Source organism: Harpia harpyja, chromosome 4, assembly GCF_026419915.1.
Source record: "Harpia harpyja isolate bHarHar1 chromosome 4, bHarHar1 primary haplotype, whole genome shotgun sequence".
Classification (NCBI taxonomy): Eukaryota; Metazoa; Chordata; class Aves; order Accipitriformes; family Accipitridae; genus Harpia; species Harpia harpyja.
In genome coordinates, this window is record NC_068943.1 from 56,981,379 (window position 1) to 57,002,250 (window position 20,872).

The 20,872-nt window shown below is 43.3% G+C and overlaps 1 protein-coding gene across 1 annotated transcript in view; it reads left to right on the forward strand.

Moving 5' to 3' along the window:
- PCSK2 (proprotein convertase subtilisin/kexin type 2) overlaps positions 1-20,872 on the forward strand; it is a 111,451-nt gene that overhangs the window by 76,124 nt on the left and 14,455 nt on the right. The window contains exons 7-8 of the mRNA XM_052784141.1: positions 6,690-6,778; positions 9,406-9,581. Coding sequence (XP_052640101.1) covers positions 6,690-6,778; positions 9,406-9,581 — 265 coding nt within the window. The remainder of the gene's footprint in view (positions 1-6,689; positions 6,779-9,405; positions 9,582-20,872) is intronic.

Sequence of the window (20,872 nt, forward strand, 5' to 3'; positions counted from 1 at the left end):
TGGGTTGGAAGGGACCTTAAAGATCATCTAGTTCCAACCCCCCTGCCATGGGCAGGGACATCTTTCACTAGATCGGGTTGCTCAGAGCCTCATCCAACCTGGCCTTGAATACTTCCAGATATGGGACATCCACAGCCTCTCTGGAGAACCTGTTCCAGTGCCTCACCACCCTCACAGTGAAGAACTTCCTCCCTACATCTAATCTAAATCTACCCTCTCTCAGTTTAAAGCCATTACCCCTTGTCCTGTCACTACATGCCCTTGTAAAAAGTCCCTCTCAGGCTTTCTTGTAGGCCCTGGTTAGTTACTGGAAGGCTGCTATAAGGTCTCCCTGGAGCCTTCTCTTTTCCAGGCTAAACAACCTCAACTCTCTCAGCCTGTGTTCATAGGGGAGGTGCTCCAGCCCTCTGATCACCTTTATGGCCCTCCTCTGGACTTGCTCGAGCACGTCCATGTCCTCCTTATGTTGGGGCCCCAGAGCTGAACACAGTACTCCAGGTGGGGTCTTGCGAGAGCAGAGTAGAGGGACAGAATCACCTCCCTCGACCTGCTGGTCACGCTTCTTTTGATGCAGCCCAGGATACGGTTGGCTTTCTGGGTTGCAAGTGCACATTGCTGGGTCATGTTGAGCTTCTCGTCAACCAACACCCCCAAGTCCTTCTCAGCAGGACTGCTCTCAATCCATTCTCCGCCCAGGCTGTATTTGTGCTTGGGATTGCCCCAACCCATGTGCAGGACCTTGCACTTGGCCTTGTTGAAGTTCATGAGATTTGCATGGGCCCACCTCTTAAGCCTGTCAGGGTTACTCTGGACAGCATCCCTTCTCTCCAGCGTGTTGAACGCAATACAGCTTGGTATTGTTGGCAGACTTGCTGAGGGTGCACTCAATCCTGCCGTCCATGTTGCTGACAAAGGTATTAAACAGTGCCAGTCCCAATACCAATCCCTGAGAAATGCCACTCGTCACTGCTCTCCACTTGGACATCAAGCCATTGACCGCCACTCTTTGAGTGCGACCATCTGGCCAATTCCTTATCCACCGAGTGGTCCATCCACCGAGTGGTCCATCCATCAAATCCATGTCTCTCCAATGTAGAGACAAGGATGTCATGCGAGACAGTGTCAAACACTTTGCACAGGTCCAGGTATGTGATGTCAGTTGCTCTTCCCTTATCCACAAACGCCACCAAATTTGTCAGGCACGATTTGCCCTTAGTGAAGCTGCGTTGGCTGTCACCAGTCACCTCCTTATTTTCCATGTGCCTTAGCATAGTTTCCAGGAGGATCTGCTCCGTGATCTTGCCAGGCGCAGAGGTGAGACTGACTGGCCTGTAGTTCCCTGGCTCTTCCTCTTTTCTCTTTGTAAAAGTGGGGGTTATGTTTCACCTTTTTCCAGTCAGTGGGAGCTTCCCTGGACTGCCACAACTTCTCAAATGCGATGGATAGTGGCTTAGCCACTTCATCTGCCACTTCCCTCAGGACCTGTAGATGCACCTCATCAGGTCCCATGGACTTGTGCACCTTCAGGTTCCTTAGATGGTCTTGAATGTCTCTTCTCCTACAGTGGGCGGTTCTTCATTCTCCCAGTCCCTGCCTTTGCCTTCTGCATCTTGGGCTGTGTGGCCAGAGCACTTGCTGGTGAAGGCTGAGGCAAAAAAGTTGTATTGTATAGTGAAGGTCTGCGGCCTTTCTTGCTTTATTTATGCAAAGGATCTTTGTAGGAGAATGATATTACTTAGCTCTGGAGCAGCATGGAGGAAAATTAAATTCAGCTTCAGTGGGTGATGGTAGCTTCTGTCATTTTCAGTGTGGAACTTCATAAAACTAAGTGTGTTCTGCCAAGTCCCATTAACACTGATTGTGCTGTTATCAAGTATTTTGTAGTGGGCCACAGTTTACAGGCCTCACATGTTATGGAAGGTGGTCCTGGAGGCAGAGTTACCTCCTAAAGTCTCTTAAAATGGGCCTCAAGCATCCTGGATGTGGCAATGGTTATGGTCTCTGGCCCCAGGTGCCTCTGGCTAACTTCAGGCACCCAAGTGAAGAATCGAGGGTGAACAGCATGGTCACCTGTGACCCTATCTGTAACTATTGAGAACAACATGATTCAGGTTTTCAGAGAACTGCAACACTTTCTTCTATTTATTTTCTTGAGGGGATGGGGAGCTCAAGTCAGCAAGTCAGGAGGAGAAAAGCAATGCAGAAATTGCTTTAGAGATTTCCTTCATTATTCTTTCCAGAAAAAAATTATATGTAGAAAGTATAGCATTCTTTGTCATGAACCTTGAGGTTTCTTTGGTGAGATAGGGAATTTTCTGCCTTGCAAGGTAAATCATGGAAGCAAAACATTCAGTAAAGCATCCCTTTCCTTCCTGCACAGTTCAAGAAGGCTCTAATTTAAGATGCAAGATTACATGTTTTCTTCAGGCTAAGATGCAAATCAACACACCATACCCAGCTGTTCAGGAGTACTTGTGACTGTATTTTTCTCTGTGTATTTCTTTGCTATACTGTTAATCAAGCTGATGTGTTCATATATAAGCTATTGTCATAGCTTCTGACTCCTGAATGATGATTAGTGGTAGGTTACAACTGTCTGCCTGTGACAGTCTGTCTATCCATATGTGCAGCTGCACAGGAGCGTCTGGATAGAGAGTAGTTACATGGAAAAGCCATTCAGAGAAACCTGCAAAAAAGGCTCCATTTTGCTCAGTTTGCAGTCAGTGATGTATCTCCCATTGAATTTTATGCATGCAGGAGGATCCGACTCAAAATAGGATAGTGTAATATCCCTTTTTCCATAAAGAATGCATTTCTATGTGAGCAATTGAAGTGATTTGTGGAACAAGAAGCAGAGGACTGTTTTTTTAAAGAGATGAACCAAGGGCTTTTGTGAGCTGCCAGCTGCATGTGCGAAGTGTCATTAGACTTTAAGAAAAAAAGGGAGAGGTTTTTGCTTGGAGTATCTTAATTAATTGCAGCTGCTCTGCTTGTAAGCACAGATTCCCCTTCCACATTGTGCTTTTTAAGGCTGCTGGAAGCACTTTGGCCTTTCCATCTTAACAGCCACTGGCCTATGAAACCAAGCAGGGTGATTTTTGGAAGGGGAGAGTGTGGTGCCTCAGGCAGGGAATTGCAGTTGGGCGGTTCAGCTGCTGTTACAGGGAGAGGCACATAGATGACTGGACAGCCGCGGGAATTATTCCTGTGTTTACCATAATGACTGTGTTCAAACCCACAGCTTGGGGACCAAGGCAGGATAGGGGACATTGGGTGCAACATGGGGCAGGGCTCTGTTTGAGCCTGAGGAGCAGTGGGAACAGTGAAGGAACCTGAACCAAGCCCTGTTCACAAAAGCAGAGGCAGCCCCACAGCACTCAGAGTGGTTTTTAGGAACCACTTTGGGAACTGCCTGTGATTTTTAACACCCACTTCTCCTGAACCACATTCAGTACCTTGGCATGTACCATGTTGTGCAGTGTGGAGGTACCCATAGGAGTCAGCAATAGCTTGGCCTTTCTGTACAGCCCTCTGATTTCTCATTGTGATATGCAGAAGGCACAACTCAGAGCTCACCATCTCAGAACACTGAGATTACGAATTTCTGCCATGATATAAATAACCAATAATTATCTCCACTCCTGTAGCCTTTGTATTCTGTATATTCTCTCACTCAGATAAGAACTGGGCAAAAATTATGCAATGTCTTGGAAACTCATATTCTTCAGAGGTAAAAATGTTCTTTACTTATGGATCCAAACAAAATACTGTTGAGTCAAGGAAAGAACTCCCCTTGGCTTCCAGACAGTGCTCATTAACAGGGTAAAAACACCTGCTCCCCTCCTCCTCATTTTTCAATCAATACAATGGAAACAGCATAATAATTGAGAATTTGTATAAACAGATTTAGCAGCTCTTTCTACCTGCAGTGTTATGACACAAGTGTCAAGGAGGAGCCACAGCGCTACTGCTGGTTCTTGGCGTGTTTGGATGCAGGCAAAGTGGCATGTTCCCCAAAGTAAGGGAATGCTTTCCCTTGTGCAAACACTCAAATGCTCAGAAGCTGACGATGTCATGTGAGTAAGAAGGGGATGGCATTTGCCCAACAAAAGTGTCCCTCTGAGCTTTGCGTATTTAACTGCTGCCCGGTGCAAGCAATTAAAGCGGTCAAGATAGGCAGATTGTCCCAGCTATAAAGACTGCAGCTCTGCATAGCCCTCCCCTGCAGACAGCTGAAGTTAGGAAGGATGGATCCTGTCCTTTGCTGTCTGCAGAAGCATTTCAAAGCAGATGAAAAGGAACCTCAATGAAAATCTGTGATACTTCTGACTCTTCCAAAAAATATGTCAATAGAAGGGCATGCACAATAGCACTGGCAGTGAGTTTTAGAAATAGTTTTCGAAGACAAAGCAGAGTGAAATTTTCATAACTAATACAGATATGTTATTTAAACCAGCTGAAGGCAAAACTGTTTTTCAACTGAATTGCCCTCTCCCACCTTAGCTTTTCATGAATGTTGGTGTAAAATGTTTGCATTTATATAATGTTTATGGAAAACTTGCTCTACATGCTTATATATGACTTGCTCTACGTGCTAATACATGGTTTACCTTTGAAGTAACTTGTTCATAGGTGAAAATATTCTTAATTGTTTTCTATCCTCTTGTTTTAAACATGGAAATAATAGTGAAGAGGTGAATGTTGGAGAGAAAAGCTGTGATTTGTGCCCATGACATGGGTTACTTCATAGAAACCACAATGGGTTTATCAATGATACATGAACAGCAAATAGGGCTAAACTGGAAAAGTCTGCTATTTGCCATTAATAATTGAACCAAATGCGTTTCCACTAACTCACGTGTGGGGTTTTTTTCTCCAGTCAGCAGCACAGTATCTAAACCCTGAGCTGCTGGAACAGGTCTGCTTGCAGTCTCCATAATGTGGGCCAGTGTGCTGGGGAGGTGAGGTGGGGGAGAGGACCTTCTGATAAAATCTTTTCGCCAGGAAGGTCCTAATACAGTTTTTCCCTCTGTGAGAGAAAGAGCTCACCAGCAGTGTCACCAATTTTTTGCACCCCAGCATCAGTCAAGACAATTTTTTAACAAAGCTATTTATTCTGCTTTGTGGCTTGTAGCTAGCCCACAGGTGACTAGATAATGAACGCCTAGCAACGGTATATTTTTTTCACAGTTCCTTGAATAAGGGCATGAGGGAAAACCTGCTTGATTGTTGGAAGAAATTTCTGCAGCAGCTGAATAAGAAATCTGTACCACTCTCCTCTCTGCCCCCTTTGTAAAAGGAACTCGCGTGAGATCTTCACCCTTTCACGATCAAGACACTGTGTACATTGGAGGCCAGTCATTTTCTTTTGTGGAGCTACCTTTAAAAAACATTCTTCCAAATACAGCAGGAAAAAGAATTGTGTTGCTTCTCACCCCTTTATTAATGTTACACTCACCTTTGCCAGAGGTGTTTAAAGGGAGAGAGAGAGGAAAAAAGATGATTAAAACAAAACAATTCTGCTGCCTCCCATGATGGTTCATGTGGTACTCTGTATGCCTTTATAATACAGCACTGCTAATTGCTTGAATCCTTAGCATGCTATAGGAGCAATGTCAGTTTTAATGCACAGAGTGGATTGATGTGAGCAGTAGAATGGATTCATATTGATTCAACATCTTAAACTTAAAAAAAACTGACAGCAGCACAGGTTTCACTAGTTTCTCTGCTGCTGTGCTGTTTTTTTAAAACCAGATTATATTGTCCATATTTATCTTCTCTGTGGTTTAATTTCTGTGATGAAGTAGGAGAAAGGAAAATGCAATCAGCCTTCCTGTAGGACTGCCTCAGAGCCACTGCCAGTTAAAGAGTCTCTGTTAAGAGCTGTAAAGTACTTCAGAGACACCAAGTATTCTTGAAATGCCACATCAGCCCAAACCTGGACCTCTGTGTCAGATCACAGACATTTCCCACTCGAGCAGAAAGCAGTAGCTCTGTGAGCTGACAGCTGGAGCACCTTGTCAGCTCTCCTGGGAATTCGGCACTGGAGGAGAGGGATGCACATGCCCTTAGGTCTGGCCAGCTTTGGGCCTGGCCAGCCAGGCCACAGCTCTGCTGCAGAGGAGTGCAGTGACCATTGCGGCTTCCTTCTGCTACTCCAGCTTGATACTGCACCCACCTCTTTCCATAGTATTTCTTTTGTGGGCAGGGATACGCTCCTTGTACATGTTTGAACAGCAAAAGGGCAATTGGACTTTGTTCTGTGGGGTTCAAAATGATGGTGTCACACTATCAAGTCACAAAAATAAAGGAATTGATACTGATTTTATTTTTACACTGTTCTGTCAAGGGCCTGCTTCTACTAATAGTGGTAACAAGGCAGAACCTGTTTGACAGAGTTAAGAAAAGGTCTGAATAACTTTAAAACTAAATGAAGTGTAAGTATGCATGTTAACCTCAGAGCAAGTGTGGCTCATACTGCAGAGGGGAAGTCGATGATCTCCTGCTTCAGGAAGGAATGAGCTTATCCAAGTATTCAAGTACAGCACTCAACAGTTTGCCATGGAACGGTTTTCCTCTGAAGCACTGGGAGCTGACTGTGAGGCAAAACCAAGATCAAGGTGATCCAGCTCAATTCAGCACACACATTAGCTGGGGTTCACATGGTGTCTCTGTCTTCCCTTTTGCAGCCATGGGACAAGGTGTGCGGGAGAGGTGTCTGCTGCTGCCAACAACAACATCTGCGGCGTGGGAGTTGCGTATAACTCCAAGGTGGCAGGTACAGTAGCAATTCAAGATGTAAATAGTTCTTCACGCCACTGTGCCTCAGGCAGAACTTCTGCGGGGACAGGAAGCATTGCCCAGGACAGGACTGCAGGTTGGCACTAGGCCATGTGTTCATTACTTTTCACAGTAGCTCCGAAGAAGAATTTCTCCATGGCTTTGCCTTTTCAATTGAGGGCCTTATACAGCCTCTTTAATAACATTGCAAAGGAACAGCTCTGCTCCCTCTTATGCCGACTCCTGTTTGTGTGCTGAGTTTCAGTGCTTCTTCCCTGCATAGCTGCAGAATCATTTGTGACAAATCTCATTTTGCGGGAGGTAAAATATAAATTCCTGCTGCACTTAGAAAATATTTGAAAAGGCAAATCCCACACTGCTCTTATTCTTTAGGCTGTCACAGGGCAGGGCCTTCAGTGCTGTAAATCTCTGTGGTCATTGGTTTTCTCTATTTTAACAAGTGATGCAGAGCTGTAAGAGCAGATGCACAGAATGAAATGGGTGGTACCAACCACCCAGCATTCACACCTTGGGTGTGTTGAGTATTTTTACTTCTAACTAGCTCTTGTCTTCACTGATAGACTGAATACAGTGCTTGGAGTGAGTTAGGCTCTTGGACAGCATGTGTCAGTTTAGTTTAATCTGAAGAAATCGAGTTTTCTCACTCTAAGACTGTTCCATGACGAGAACCAAGGCACAGCAAGCAGAGATAGATGCTTATGAATTTCGCTTTCATTCCCCAATCCACACCAAAACACCAATGTGGATGCACTCATTGCTTCCTGGCAATGGTTCACAGTGTGTGTGCATGGGCAGCTCTGCTCTGTGTGGCCAGTCCCTGTTTCACTGCGGTGTCAGAAGAATCTGGGGAAGGCTACATTTCACCCGTCACCTACATGATTGAAAGCTGAATCTCCTCTGCAGAAGGGCACCAAGCAATGTTTGCTAAGCTTTCTTCAGTAATGGTAATGTCCCCTTCAGGCATGGGACATTTCAGAAATTTTACATTCTGGCAATAGCTACTTCTAGAGGAATGTCAATTGAGGCATGGGATTTTGGCTGGACCTCATCTGTATTATTAGTATAACTCTACAACTTCAAGCTGGTTGCTTAAAAATGAAGAGGTGAAGGCCTTTTTTGATGACCAACAGCCTACAAATAATCTTCCCTACTTGTCCACTTCGTAGCAAAATCCCCACAGATTTTTGGAAGTGCCAGCCCTTCCTGCCTGAGGACAGTGTGCACCTGTAGCACCACCGTGTGGTCAATGGGAACGTGGACGTTGATCAGAACTGAGGGTGTGCTGCTGGCATGATTCAGGGTCCATGTTTGCAGGTGGAATTGGAAGTTGGTAGCCAAGGATCTGGGGCATCGTGTGTTTTGCTGCTTGTACCTCTTTTTTGCCCTCAAGTCAAACCAGATGGCTTGGCTCTTCCTGTTGTTCCCCCACCTCCCCGGGGTCAATAATTAATTCTGTGGTTTCAGTGCAGATCTGCATTTTAGAAGCACACGAAGGGATATCTCACTCACTGAGTTTGACTTCATAATTTCTAGCTTGAATTAGCGATCAGGAGTATCCAGCTTTGGTCTAAATTCTATTTGAAGTTTATACCACTTTTTCCAGCCTCACATTTGGCACATGGATTTTGTATTGAATGTAGTAAAAGCACTGGCTTCTAAATCAGGGTCCTCACTGCCATTCACACTGTTTGGCTCTGTGGTATTGATTTCTGTCCCATCTGTGTCTTAAAACTATTGGGGAAAATAACTTCAACTCAGGGCTACAAATAAGAGTTGGAATGTATCCCTGGTTACTCAGGTCTCATCCAAAGGCCACCGAGAGGTTGGCTATCAGTGAAACTGTCCTGTGTGTGAGGCATGATGGATGTGAGGGCTTGTGCTGCTGTCTTTGTCACACTCTCTAGCTTGCTTAGGGCCAACACTTCAAAGTTTTACGAAGTTGGCATGTCCTAGGATTGTATCGTTCAAACTCTAACTTGATTTCTACTGCAGCATGGGTTAAAGGAAGCAGGTTTTAGTTTGCTTTTTTTCTCCAAATACTGGCCATATTTTGCTATTGCATCTGCATGTTGACACAACGATATTTTTCCAGGAAATTGTTGTGTAGCGTGTTTCCCCTCTCTGATTAAATTCTGGTGAAGAACCAAAATAAACAGAAAAAAGTATTTGAAAAACTAATGAAGTGTCAATGCATTGCTGAGTATAAATTAAAGATGGGGGGGGCTTAATCCTTTTCCCTAGTTGTTACAAAATATTACTTTAAATACTATTAATATTATTTAAATGCTATGAAACACTGAGACTGCTGAATATTACTGTTTTAAAAGTGTTTTCAAATAGTAGATGGAAAATACTATGTAATTAGAAAACTAGCAATAAAGGCTCTTTCTGGGCCATGCTGCATTGCTGTGGCTGGGTGTTTAAGTGCTGCCATCCTGCTGGGTAAGCACACCCTGGTGGAATGTATGAATGGCGAGTGTGAAATTACCGAGCAAAAGTGCCAGTGAATGAAAGTACCTGTAATTGGAGAACTTCCCCAGGTTCTGAGATTTCATCTTGTGCTGGGTAATGCATTATTCATGTTTATGTTGATTAAATCTACAGGTATTCGAATGCTTGACCAGCCATTTATGACAGACATTATTGAGGCTTCCTCTATCAGTCATATGCCTCAAGTCATAGATATATATAGTGCCAGCTGGGGACCAACTGATAATGGAAAGACTGTGGATGGACCTAGAGAGCTAACACTGCAAGCAATGGCAGATGGTGTGAACAAGGTAAGTCTTATTAAATAATCTGGGTACTGGGCTGGAATGATATGTACACACTTACGCTGAAACCAATGACTTGGGAATACATGGTCCTCCCATAGATGTTTCAGAACACAATGCAATTGTGTAAGCTATCCTGTCTTTCAGCATATTCCAAGGTCTGTTGATGTTCTCTCTGTAATATTGTGGCATTGCTTTTATTGTACAGTCTCGGGATACCGTGCTGTCTTGCATAGAACTATTTTTATCTCTAGTCATCTTACATATGCTTTTCATACGCCATCACAGTCAAAATGTAAATACTCCCCAGGTTGAAACATGGCAGCTGTACTACTGACATCACATTGTCTGTTTTGGTGTGCCACCAATTTAATTATTGTTTTGGATTTGTGGTGTCTTTCAGGTCACTCATATACGGTCATTGTAATAGCTGTGATTGAACCACAACTGTTCAGATGTCCGTGGAGTAATATTATTCCCCAGTAGCAGGAGCCTCCTTGTTTACTCCGATCTTTCCACCTGCTTCTAGGAACACTCTGTGTGTTAAAGACACTCAGTATTATCCTGGAATCTGTTAAACCTGTACCCTATTAGAAGGTTGGGTAAAATGTGTGCCACAACTCAAAAAAAACCCCAACAAATCAGTCCATACCAACCAACCAAACAAAACTTCATGTGGCTCTGTCTCCATCTCTTCGGTGTCATGCAGCCAGGACAACCACAGCTGCTCCTGGTTCTGTAGGGACTAAGCCTCCTCCCCTTGGTCAATCATAGATGGGTTTCAATAATGAAAAGATCTGAAATTCCCCACAACATCTGGGGTGGTTTTGTGTGGGAGCTCTACAATTACTCATTTTTCCATCCAAATTATTCTTCCTCTTACTCGTGCCAGTTTCTCCCACTCTTTATCACCACCTCGCTGTGAGCAGCACATTCAGTTTACCATGTTTTGTGACATGATAATTAAACCTACTGCTGTGGTAGGTAGTGAAGCATCTAAAGCTTCCTCAAATCCTGAGCCTCAAATGTTTTGCCTATAGCAGATGAATTAGAGTCATCTTCATGCTCTCACCCATAAAATTGGCAATGTACTGCAATAATGCAGGAACACTTGTCTCAAATTTCTCCTGAGTCTGTTCAGTTTTGATGCATAAACTTTACAAACTTCTGACGAGCTCAAAGTCCCTCTGAAGTCATCTTACACAAGCTGTGTTTCTTCCCATGACCTTCTTTCATTTATTTAGTGTTTCCATAATGATCCCCTTCAATACTCCTGTCTTGGGGAGAATCTTTCTTAGGTATGTAACACAGCTGATTTTTTTTTAGCAACACCTTGATGTCTTATAGTTAGTGGATACTTGATCTTCCTTCCACTAATGTTGGTTGGAGCAGACATAAACTCTGAATATAGAAAAATTCCCATATAATTTTTGTGTTATTCTCTTCCCATGCAGAACTCATCTAACAGTAACAGAAAAGCACTAATAACCCTGGCAGGGGAATGCAAACTAAGCTAAATAGAGGTATTTTACCCATCAAGAGAAGCAGATTTTAAATTGTAGTCATGGTTTTTTGCAGTTTGGTATTTAAAAGATCTTTCAATTAACTTGCCATACCGCCATATGCTTTAGTTTGTGGAGTTACCCTGGAATTAACCTTCTCTTCGAATGAAGTATAGGAGAAGGGATTTTTCTCTTCTGTTTTATTGTCTGGTCATAGTCCCATACTTGGGAGTGTTGGGCATATTACTTTTTTAATGCCTTCCCCTCAGAAGTGTTTGTAATTCTCTTTAAGAAATAATTTGCAATATTAAGATCAGAAGGGGCCCCAAGATCTCTTGGGTTGAATGCTTGTGAAGGAGAGAGAATGGTGATGGTGAGCTGTGCTCTGGGAAGGATTGCTCTTGTACCTTATCAGAAAGCACAAAATTAACAGGAGAGCCTGCATTAGGAAACCAGTTCTGTCAAAGAGCCATTGCAGAATTAGAGAGCAGAAGGAATGGTATTGGATTCTACCTGAGAGAGATATTGTTGTCCAGGGACAATTACACTTAATTTTATAGTGGCAGTATCCCAGCTATCTCCTGGCAATACATGCATGAAAGAAGAGACAGCTCCACCCCAAATAACTCCTTTTGCATTGTGATCATAGCTTTATCTACCCTTATTTTGCTCATTACATTTCCTGTCATAGAATGTTTTTGGGGGTATAGTTTGTTCTGATCTCTTTTTGTGGAGAGCCAGTTTTTCTAAAGATATTTCAAGATGTCAGTGGATGCTGGGTACTCTCCATGGTGCTTTGAAAAACCCACCACAGACTTTCCTGCATGTAAAGGAAGACTAACAAGCCTTTGATACAATACCCTTTTACCTAGTTTACCTAGTTTAGGTCTATAATATATGCATCAAATTCTCTATTGACTGTTCAAATGTAAATCCAATGTATGATCATTTTTCAGAATAAAACCCCCCTCTTACTAAGGAGAAAAGTATCTTTATAAATAAAGAGACAAATAAATGTAGGCATTCTTTAGCACAGTCTAGAGCTGATTCTCACAGAGCGATGGTTCACAAATTAGTGATGAAGCTGAAATATTGGCAGGGAGGAGGCAATATGCTGAGAATAAAAACATGTTATTAAACTAAAAGCAATACTTTCAAGTGGCCTAGAAGGAAATGTAAGATCTCTTGCACAGAGTAAGTTTAATATCCTTACTTCTAAGGCGATAAACTAAAAATAAATAAGTGGGAGTGATACAACATTCTTACAGGGAATATGCAGTTAACTGAGTTGACAAACACAGGTAACATTTACCTTGTTGCCACCATATTTGAGAACCCATCTCAAGGAGAAACTCACTGACAAGAGTTTCATCCTTCCCCCAAACTCCGATCCACTGTCATGTCCTTTTGAAGTCCTCCTTCCAGAGCTGCTGGGGTGTCAGGGATAACTAGTCACCTGATAATGATAAGATGATGAAAACTGCAGAAACTGTGAGACTTCTTGTTTATATGTCTCTTTTTATGGCTTGAAGCCATGCAGCCATAACCAGGTGGGGTAAGGCTGATACATCTTCTTACCTTTCCTCTTCCATTTCCTATTCTTGGCGTTTGTTAAGCTAATTCTTGCCTTCTATCTTAATCCTACCGTCACTTTGGTGTGCTGTTCGCTTGTAAGGTAAATGGCATGAATAAAGGCAGCACTAAAATAGCATAATTAAGGACAGCAGAATCTGTCCATCACACTGGCAACTCCTTTATGGGCTCTTTAATGAATTGCATTTCTAAGGCTGAACACAAAGGGGATGGCATGTGCATGAACTTGGTGTTAGTGTAATACATGTAATCGGAAGGTACTGAGAAAGGGATTCAGGCTGCTTTTTGTTACTAACACACGATCCCACTCATTTTTTAGTGCAGTCTATGCTTTGCTGTGTTCTCTCATGACTTTTGTTCAGGGGCAGTAGTCAGCAGCATGACTGGGTCACAGAATAGCGGTAGTTGTACTGCAAAGATAAATGAGCTCACAGCTGAATTAGCAGGCACATGAGAATAGGGATTGAAAGAGTTTCATACACACAAAACATCCACAAGAGATTGGCAATTACCAGCACTGGTTTGACACACATGAACTATGATGAACTACCTAATGCAAATTCCAGCTGCTAGAAAAGACATATTTGGGACATAATTGGAAAGGGCTTAATACAACTTCTAGTTTTTAAAGACTAGGTTGAAACTTGTGAGTATCCAGTACCTGCCTAATGAGGGGGTCTTGCACTTGCCCTTCGCTGTGAGGCATATGATGCTGGCTGCCAGCTGTAACAGGAGACTGTGCTAGACTGTGCCCAAGTCAGATATCCATTAGGGTAGTGTACAACAGGCTAAGGGACAAATGCTGCTCTGTCTGGTGAAAGAGAGATCCAGGGAATGTGCTCTGTTGCACACTCTGTCTCTTTCTTTAAACACACTTGCCAGGAGCAAAAAACGGATATTCTTAATGAGATTTTATTATCTGGCCTCTAGACTCCATCTTAGCCACATCTATGATCAGCAGCAGGTTATGGGGTCTAGGGGCAAAAGGTATGTTTCTTTACAGTCTCAGTAAATCACCAACCTAACATTGTTCTTGGCTGTCCTGAGATATCTTAGCCCTGCACCAAGACCAGGCTGCTCATGTACTCAGTTTCATTGCTCCTAAACACTCTGTGTCATGTATTTGCAGATATATTTCTTTGATGAGCTGTGGAGGGATTTTACTGCAGGTGCAGAAATACAAACTAAAATTCAGAGCAGAACAACAAACCAGGGTGATGGACTTAGGAACAAGCAGCCCGGCAGTGTTGAGCACACACAGATGAGCTAGCAGTACTTTCATTTCAGAGAAGGGGGAGTGAGCTGCTACTAGCATTTTATATATAGTATTGCTGGACAAAACAATGCTATCTGATTTACATATCCCCTGTCTGACCTGTGCGTACACACTCTCAGGGCTAGACAGCTTGGAGGGAGAGGTAAGGACGGTAGATGGGATTCCGGTGACAGCACAAGTCTCTTAAATATAGACTTTTGTTCTCTGGTACCTTGCATCCAGAATTGTATCAGCAGTCATCTTAAAGAGGGAAAGGTAACTAGCTCAAGAACTAATTCCACCCATGTTTTATGGTACATCCTGTCGTTAATGCAATAGCCAGTAAACATTTCTTATTTGCTGTTTTATGAGTCCAGTTCTTTCCAGCTTCAGCTATTGGAATTTAAGCCAGTAAAAAGAAGTAATCAAGCTAAGCTGGTCTCTATCTATTGCATTTTTATGATGTAGGCTTTTATATTAGTAGGTTGTGAGGAATTGCTTGTGGACTGAATTAATTTCTTGAGACTTCGCCAGCTCAGCCAGAATCTATAAGACATGATCCATTTGTGCTTGTGCTGGTGAAAATGTTATTGCTTCCATAATATGGTTCTACCTAAGAAAATGCTGCACAAGTACAAATTGCCAGGGGAGCAGTATTAAGAATTTATAGTCTCATCATGACTCTGTAATTGGGCTCACCAATGAAAGAAGAAAGGACGGTGTTAAAAATGAAAGGAAATATTTCTCATTTGCCTCTCTCTAAGGCCACAGACATTGTGTTACTGTTCTGTGAAATATGCTGAAGATGTCACGTTAATAAAGTATATGCAGTTAGATACCGCTAACATTGTTTTATTTGCTCAACAGCCAAGTGAGGATAGAGAAATTAGTTTACGATCTAGCAACCATCTTAACTCCATTTCTCCATTACTCCATTTCTGAGGAAGCCTTACAAGCTTCTTTATAACTTGGGAGCCCTTTACTATCGTATTGCTATTGCGTCTGGAACATGCATTATAATTCCATGCCTTGTCTTATTTATGTAAGCTAAAATCAAACCTTATTAAAAACCCATATGACCATGTTATATCTGCTTGGAATTCTGAAGTCACCTGACGGGATATTTTCAGGCTTTTGTAAAACAGCATGACCAGCTTTTCTGATCTGGTGATGGGATACGTGACCTTTCACTGAGTACATGACCCAGGTTTGGAGATCAGTCTGTGGTCTGCCTTCCTGCCACAGATGGGGGAATGGGCATGTGCCTCTGAGGACAGGATGGGGGCAAAACCGAATTGCTGCTGATTTCTGCTGTGATACTGGCCTCCTCAGGGATGTCTCTGTCAACTCAGGACCTTGGCTGTTGTAGGTTTGTGCTTTGCTTGGGCCTGTGACAGGGTTAAATACTGCCCTTCACAGAGACTCAAATGACTGTCTCATAAAGAGCAGAAAGCTGCTGTATCAACAGGTTGGCCCAACATAGCAATATTTGTAAGCTCCACATGTAAATATTTTCTTTATTGACATGAAAATTACTGTTTTCTAAGGAGACAAGACAATAATGTAGCCTCAAAATGTAGAGTTTTCTGTCTCGCTCTGACCCCAGGAGTGTTTTTGCCTTATCTCTGCTGCAACTCAGCAGCCATGTGTTTTTGCTTCCCAGCGAGGCTGGTGCTACAAGCTGGGAACCTTTGCACAGTGTTGAAAGAGCCACAGGTGGAGCTGTGAGGCTGGGGTTCATCACACCAGCTGGGAGCTCTGGGCAGGAAAACCAGCATTGTCACTGGTAAAAAGTAAATTGGGTATTTAGAATCTTTTTCTCGGTGATAATCTAGCTTAGAAATACGGGATTGATTTTTGCAAATATTATCGATACCAGAATTATGCCTGGAGAATTGCTGGACTAGAGTAATGCATTATCACTTTTGGTAGGCAGCCCAGGATCCAACAAAAAAGGAATTGATAATTAAAAGGTTTTGTCTTGGCATTTTCAAAGTTCCCTCCCCATTTCCCTGCTGGACTGAACTCTAATTGAAACCTAATGCTGTCTCTTTTCACCAAAAGTGTAATTTTCTGTTCATTTCTCTTGGCTAACAGAAGTCCATCCAGTTTCAACAGTAATTTAGACATAGAAAATGGCTCAAGCATTGTTTTTAGCCAAAGGAGGTATTAACAATTATGCAATTAATTGGGGGTTTGTGGATGGGAGTTCAGTACTCTACCGTGACCAAGTATAGAATAAGTTATATAAAGCCTTTTGTTAGGGTTTAACAATTATAAGGCTTAGCTCTTTGAGACTCTCAGATGCAGCAGTCTCTTGTACTTGGGTGATTATTACTTGACCCAGATGGTTTCAGAAATCTGCTAGGAGGAACCAGACAGCCAGTTATTGAAGGCAACAAAATATGAAAGGGACAAAAACAGAAGCATGACTGAAACATGGTTCCAAGTGATGGTTGTCCTCTGCATAGCAGCCAAGTGTTTAGCTGAGTTCTTGCTCCTACCAAAACAGCCTTTCCTCCTTCCCCATTGGTTGCCTGAGTGTTAGGCCGACAGTGAAGAAAAACCACCTTCAGCAGTGGTGAATTTGAGTAGGATAACCCAGCTGCTGTTTCTTCTGTGCTGAACCCCATGACTTGTGGGTGTGCTGGGCAGGCCAGACATCCTGGGCTTTTCCAGGGACACGGTACAGCAGCTCCAGGCTTTCAGAAGGGGCTGGACGTGGGAGAAGTGCGAAGGTATTCAGCTCAAACAAGACAGCTGTCCCCCTGAACGTGTGCAGTGGCGAACTATGGAAATCCAAATATGTTTCCTGCTTAAAACTTTAGTGTCTGTGTGGCTAAATTGAGATTACTTGGCTGGCTGTCAGGCATGTCCTTCTGCCTAGATTTTGCTTTAGATTTGAGCACTCCCCAAGAAATCAGTATAAGAAAGGAACAAAGGGAAGTCACGGGCAACCAGATTGCTCTGGGCAAATCAGCTCGGCAGTTGCAGAGGTAGCTGGAGGAGCCAGGAGAGCGAGGGCTCAATGGGCTGTCCAGCTGGCACCATGTCAGGGATGCAGGAACATGCAGGCGGGCTCCAGAAAATCCTGGCAGTGCAAAAGATGAGCAGCAGTTCAGCAATGCCAAGGACTCACTGCTTCCAGCTGGCTTACACCACACAGCTGGACTGCACGTGCGCAGGAGTGCTGGGGGGACCTGAGTGGGGCAAGGTCTCTGCATAGGCTCCTGGATGACTCGAGAGCCGAGCCCAGCCCAGTGCTCCCTGCCAAGTCACAACAGCGGGCAAATGGTCCCACAGCTCTTCCACAGTCTGTCTTTGCCTTAGTATGCCGCAGCCTGGGGGCACGATGGCAATTTTGCGTTGCCTGCCTGGGCTGCAAACTGTACTTTCTGAGATAATTAGCAATCATTACTGAAGGATGCGGTTTTTAATTACAAAACTCATAAGGATTTTCAAATAATTCAGTCCTCAAGAGAAAGAAACGCTCTTTTCAGAGGAAAATACAGGCGAAGTTAATAGGGGATGGAAACTAACCGAGTCCTATTAATAAGTCGGTAGGACCCATGGCAAAGACTTGAAAAAGCTGTAGAATTTTTCGCTTTTCCTGGAAAACCAGCCTATCTCTTACCATAGCAGACACATAAATTGGTATTAAATTATATAGAAGGTGCTGAAACACTTCTGTTTTCTTAAGGGGAAGAATTACAAAATAGCTATCATATGTCACGCAAAAAGAAAGGTGCTTATAATATATGCTTTGAATTTGTTACAGAAAGCAATTTCCAGTTCTGTAATTTTTCATATTTTTTTCAAATGTGCTCCATCTGCATTTTCTTCCTTAGAAATGGGACAGTCCATAAATATCAGCAAACCATTTGGCTGTCCTTATCCTGAAATACCTTTTCACTGCACCTAAAAAAAACCACCTCCTCACAGGCAGGTGCTGCTTTTGCTTTCTTCTTATCCTGAGCCCATCTGCCTGCTGGTGTCCTGACGCTGTCGTTCCCTGGAACTTGGCTTTTCAGGGCAGGAGTCCATTCTTTGGGTTTTAGCTTGTACTGGTTGGAAACTGTTAGTCCTGATCTATGACTGAAGGATTAGGCCAAAGCCAAAGGGCATCTGAAATGTGCTGTAAAGACTGTTATTTTCCTTCCATCCATCTTTAGCAACCCTGATGGCCAGGCAGGAGTGGGTGAACTAGAGGAGCCTTTGCAGAGGCCATGCCATGTTAGAGGCACAGCTGTTATTCACCTGGGCACTTGCCAGCCTTGATGGGAAAGGTCAGGAAAGCTGGAGGAGATTTATTTGTCAAATACCACCCATTTTTATCTGGAAAGTGTGATCCAGCAATCAAAACTTTGGGAAACACTGATTTAGGCACTAGCCCAGCAAGCATGATGAATGAACACAATAACAAGGGAAAAAAAAGAGTTAAAGATGTGCCTAAAGTTACATAAAGTGAATTAGGCTGCAGTCCTCTGCCAACTCACTTTTGCAAGGTAGTTCAGTGAAGAAGTTTTTCTGGGATTACGCTCTTTAGATGTTGAGAAAGGGGGTAAGAAAATTTATCAAGGATATTTTTTGCTGGTAGCACAACATCCCATGAAGGACACTGGAAATAGAAAACCTGCTGTTTCTACAAAGAGAGCTTCCCAGTAGCTATCTGTGACTTTCTAAGCATGTAGCCATGCCCAAGATTTAATTCTGGTTTAGCCTGAATTGAGAGGTGGGCCTCTGTTGGGCTAGTACTAAATGCACCAAGATCTATTTTCAGCTCTCAGTGAGATGCAGCTTCAAATGGCTCAGAAGTGTGGGTGCCATGCCGTGCATCGATCTGGGGGGAAATGAGCAGGTTTCACCAGGATTCTGGAGAAAAGATACTTTTCAAAATGTTGCCTTACTATCTTGCTGGTCTTCTCTCTTCCTGAATCTTCCTTCAGGCTCCCTCTGGTGTTTGTAGTGTGTATTACTACCAGCTTCTCCAGTCCTGTTTTTGGCCGAAATTTACAGCAGCCTAGGTTGAGTGACACCACTGAAATTTTTTAGGTTCATATAAGGTTGAGATGCAAATAGGAGCTTTCAGTTTGCTTTAAGCATGACACTTAGTTGACCCAACTGGGATTTTTCTGGTTTGGACTACTACCATCCAGAGAATTGAAAATTCACTTCCCCTGAAGCTGTATATTTCTGCCTGGTAAATGAAGTGATGCCTCAGGACAGCCACCAAACAGTTTGTCTGTGCAAACTATCTAACTACTGCAGGTCTAGCTGTGGGAAATGTAAGCAGCAAGTCCTAAGCATCATTGCAAATAATGCACTTGGGCTGCTGTCAGTTTATTCCAGTAGTATTTGCTCCTCTTTCCAGTCCTGGCTGAGAAGTAAAGGCAATTGAAATTACAGTATTAAGAGCTGAGTTATGGGTTTTAACACTAAGCCACACTTGTGGATGTGACTGTCACAGAAGTGATATCCTAAGGCCATTCTCATGTTAGAGTAATTACATGCAGAAACCCATCCTCAGCAGCACTCAGCAGGCTAACTCCACCCATGAATTTGAGCCCAAATTTCATTTCTCCTGTGTATTCCCCCTGCTCCCCACCAGCAATCTGTTGCACCTGTTTTCTGCCATTCTGCCACAAATCCTGCCCTGGGTTGAAATGTTTCACAGCAATACCCAGTTTTGGCAGTGTGGAACAATTTGCCAAGCAGGGCCAAGTCTGCTTCCCCATGCTGAACACTGCAGAAGCTAACTGCCAGGCACCAAGCTACTTTTGTGAATTTACCACATGAAAATGAAATGTTTCCTCTCCCTTTAAAATGGCTGGAAGGAAAATGTTGTTTAAGAATAAGTCTGTACGTGCCAAACGTCCTATTCCTGGCACCAGCAGACACCTGCTCTCTGCGTTGGGCAGCAGCCTGCCTTTTGGGGACAGAGAGAGATGTGCTCAAGCTGCCACTGAGGCTGTCCAGAGGCAGATGGTGGCAAGGTGGTGTGATGGTATATGCGGGCATGATGGCAAGCTTGGGATGTAGCCTCTGAAGTGAGTCCAAAGGCCAGGGTTGGGCCCTGTAGGGGAAAAAGTCAAAGGGAAAAAAGGCATAACTGTATAATTTGCTGGAATTGTTTTGTTCTTAGAGTATATATTTTTGCAACAGTTTCCTCCTCCCTTAAAGCTCAAATGATTGATCTCAGATCTTTGTGGGAATTCTTAGACTGATTTCAATATGCTTTTTCATAGTCATCATCTTTGTTATGGAAATCTACGTCCTGAGATGTTATATACCCCAGTGGCGGCAAACCTGCTGTGCAATTCAGTGGATTATAATGCAACTCACTAACATGCTTGAAATAATGAGGTTGCTCTGTTCAGTAGGGTATGATGAAAAATAGAAGCTACTGCTGGGAGCTCAGATTTGATATAAACTGATAGAAAAGGTTCCCTATTAAAATACCATTGCAGGTTACTATGTTTGTATATTCTTTAACTTCCATTTCATGCTGGACACTGAAGAGGCCAGAGGAGATTTTTTTATATTCTGCCCAATGCATATAAACAGTATGTTAAATTGAGGCCTTGCACCCTTCTGGTGCTGTTGGAAGTAAACCTTGGATTACATTGGACTAAACACAGAGAGAAATGGTGGCTGTGCTGGAATCAGTGGGAGATCTAAGCTTTGGGTTCAGTAGCACTGATCTTTCCCCAGGTGTCAGGGTTCTCAGGTCTAACCCTCTTCCAGGCAGCCCCTACCTCTTTCTTAGTATGGGATGAGAAAAAGGAGCTGAGTTGATCCCTTCCTACTCCTTCCTCTCTGGAAGTTGGGTAGAGGATACAGATTTCTTTCCTTCAACTAATGGGAAGCCTTTATAGCTGCTGTTCAGCTTCAGTCTCTCCCATCCATCTGTCACCTTCTCACTGTAATTGGTAGACCATCTTTCTGTA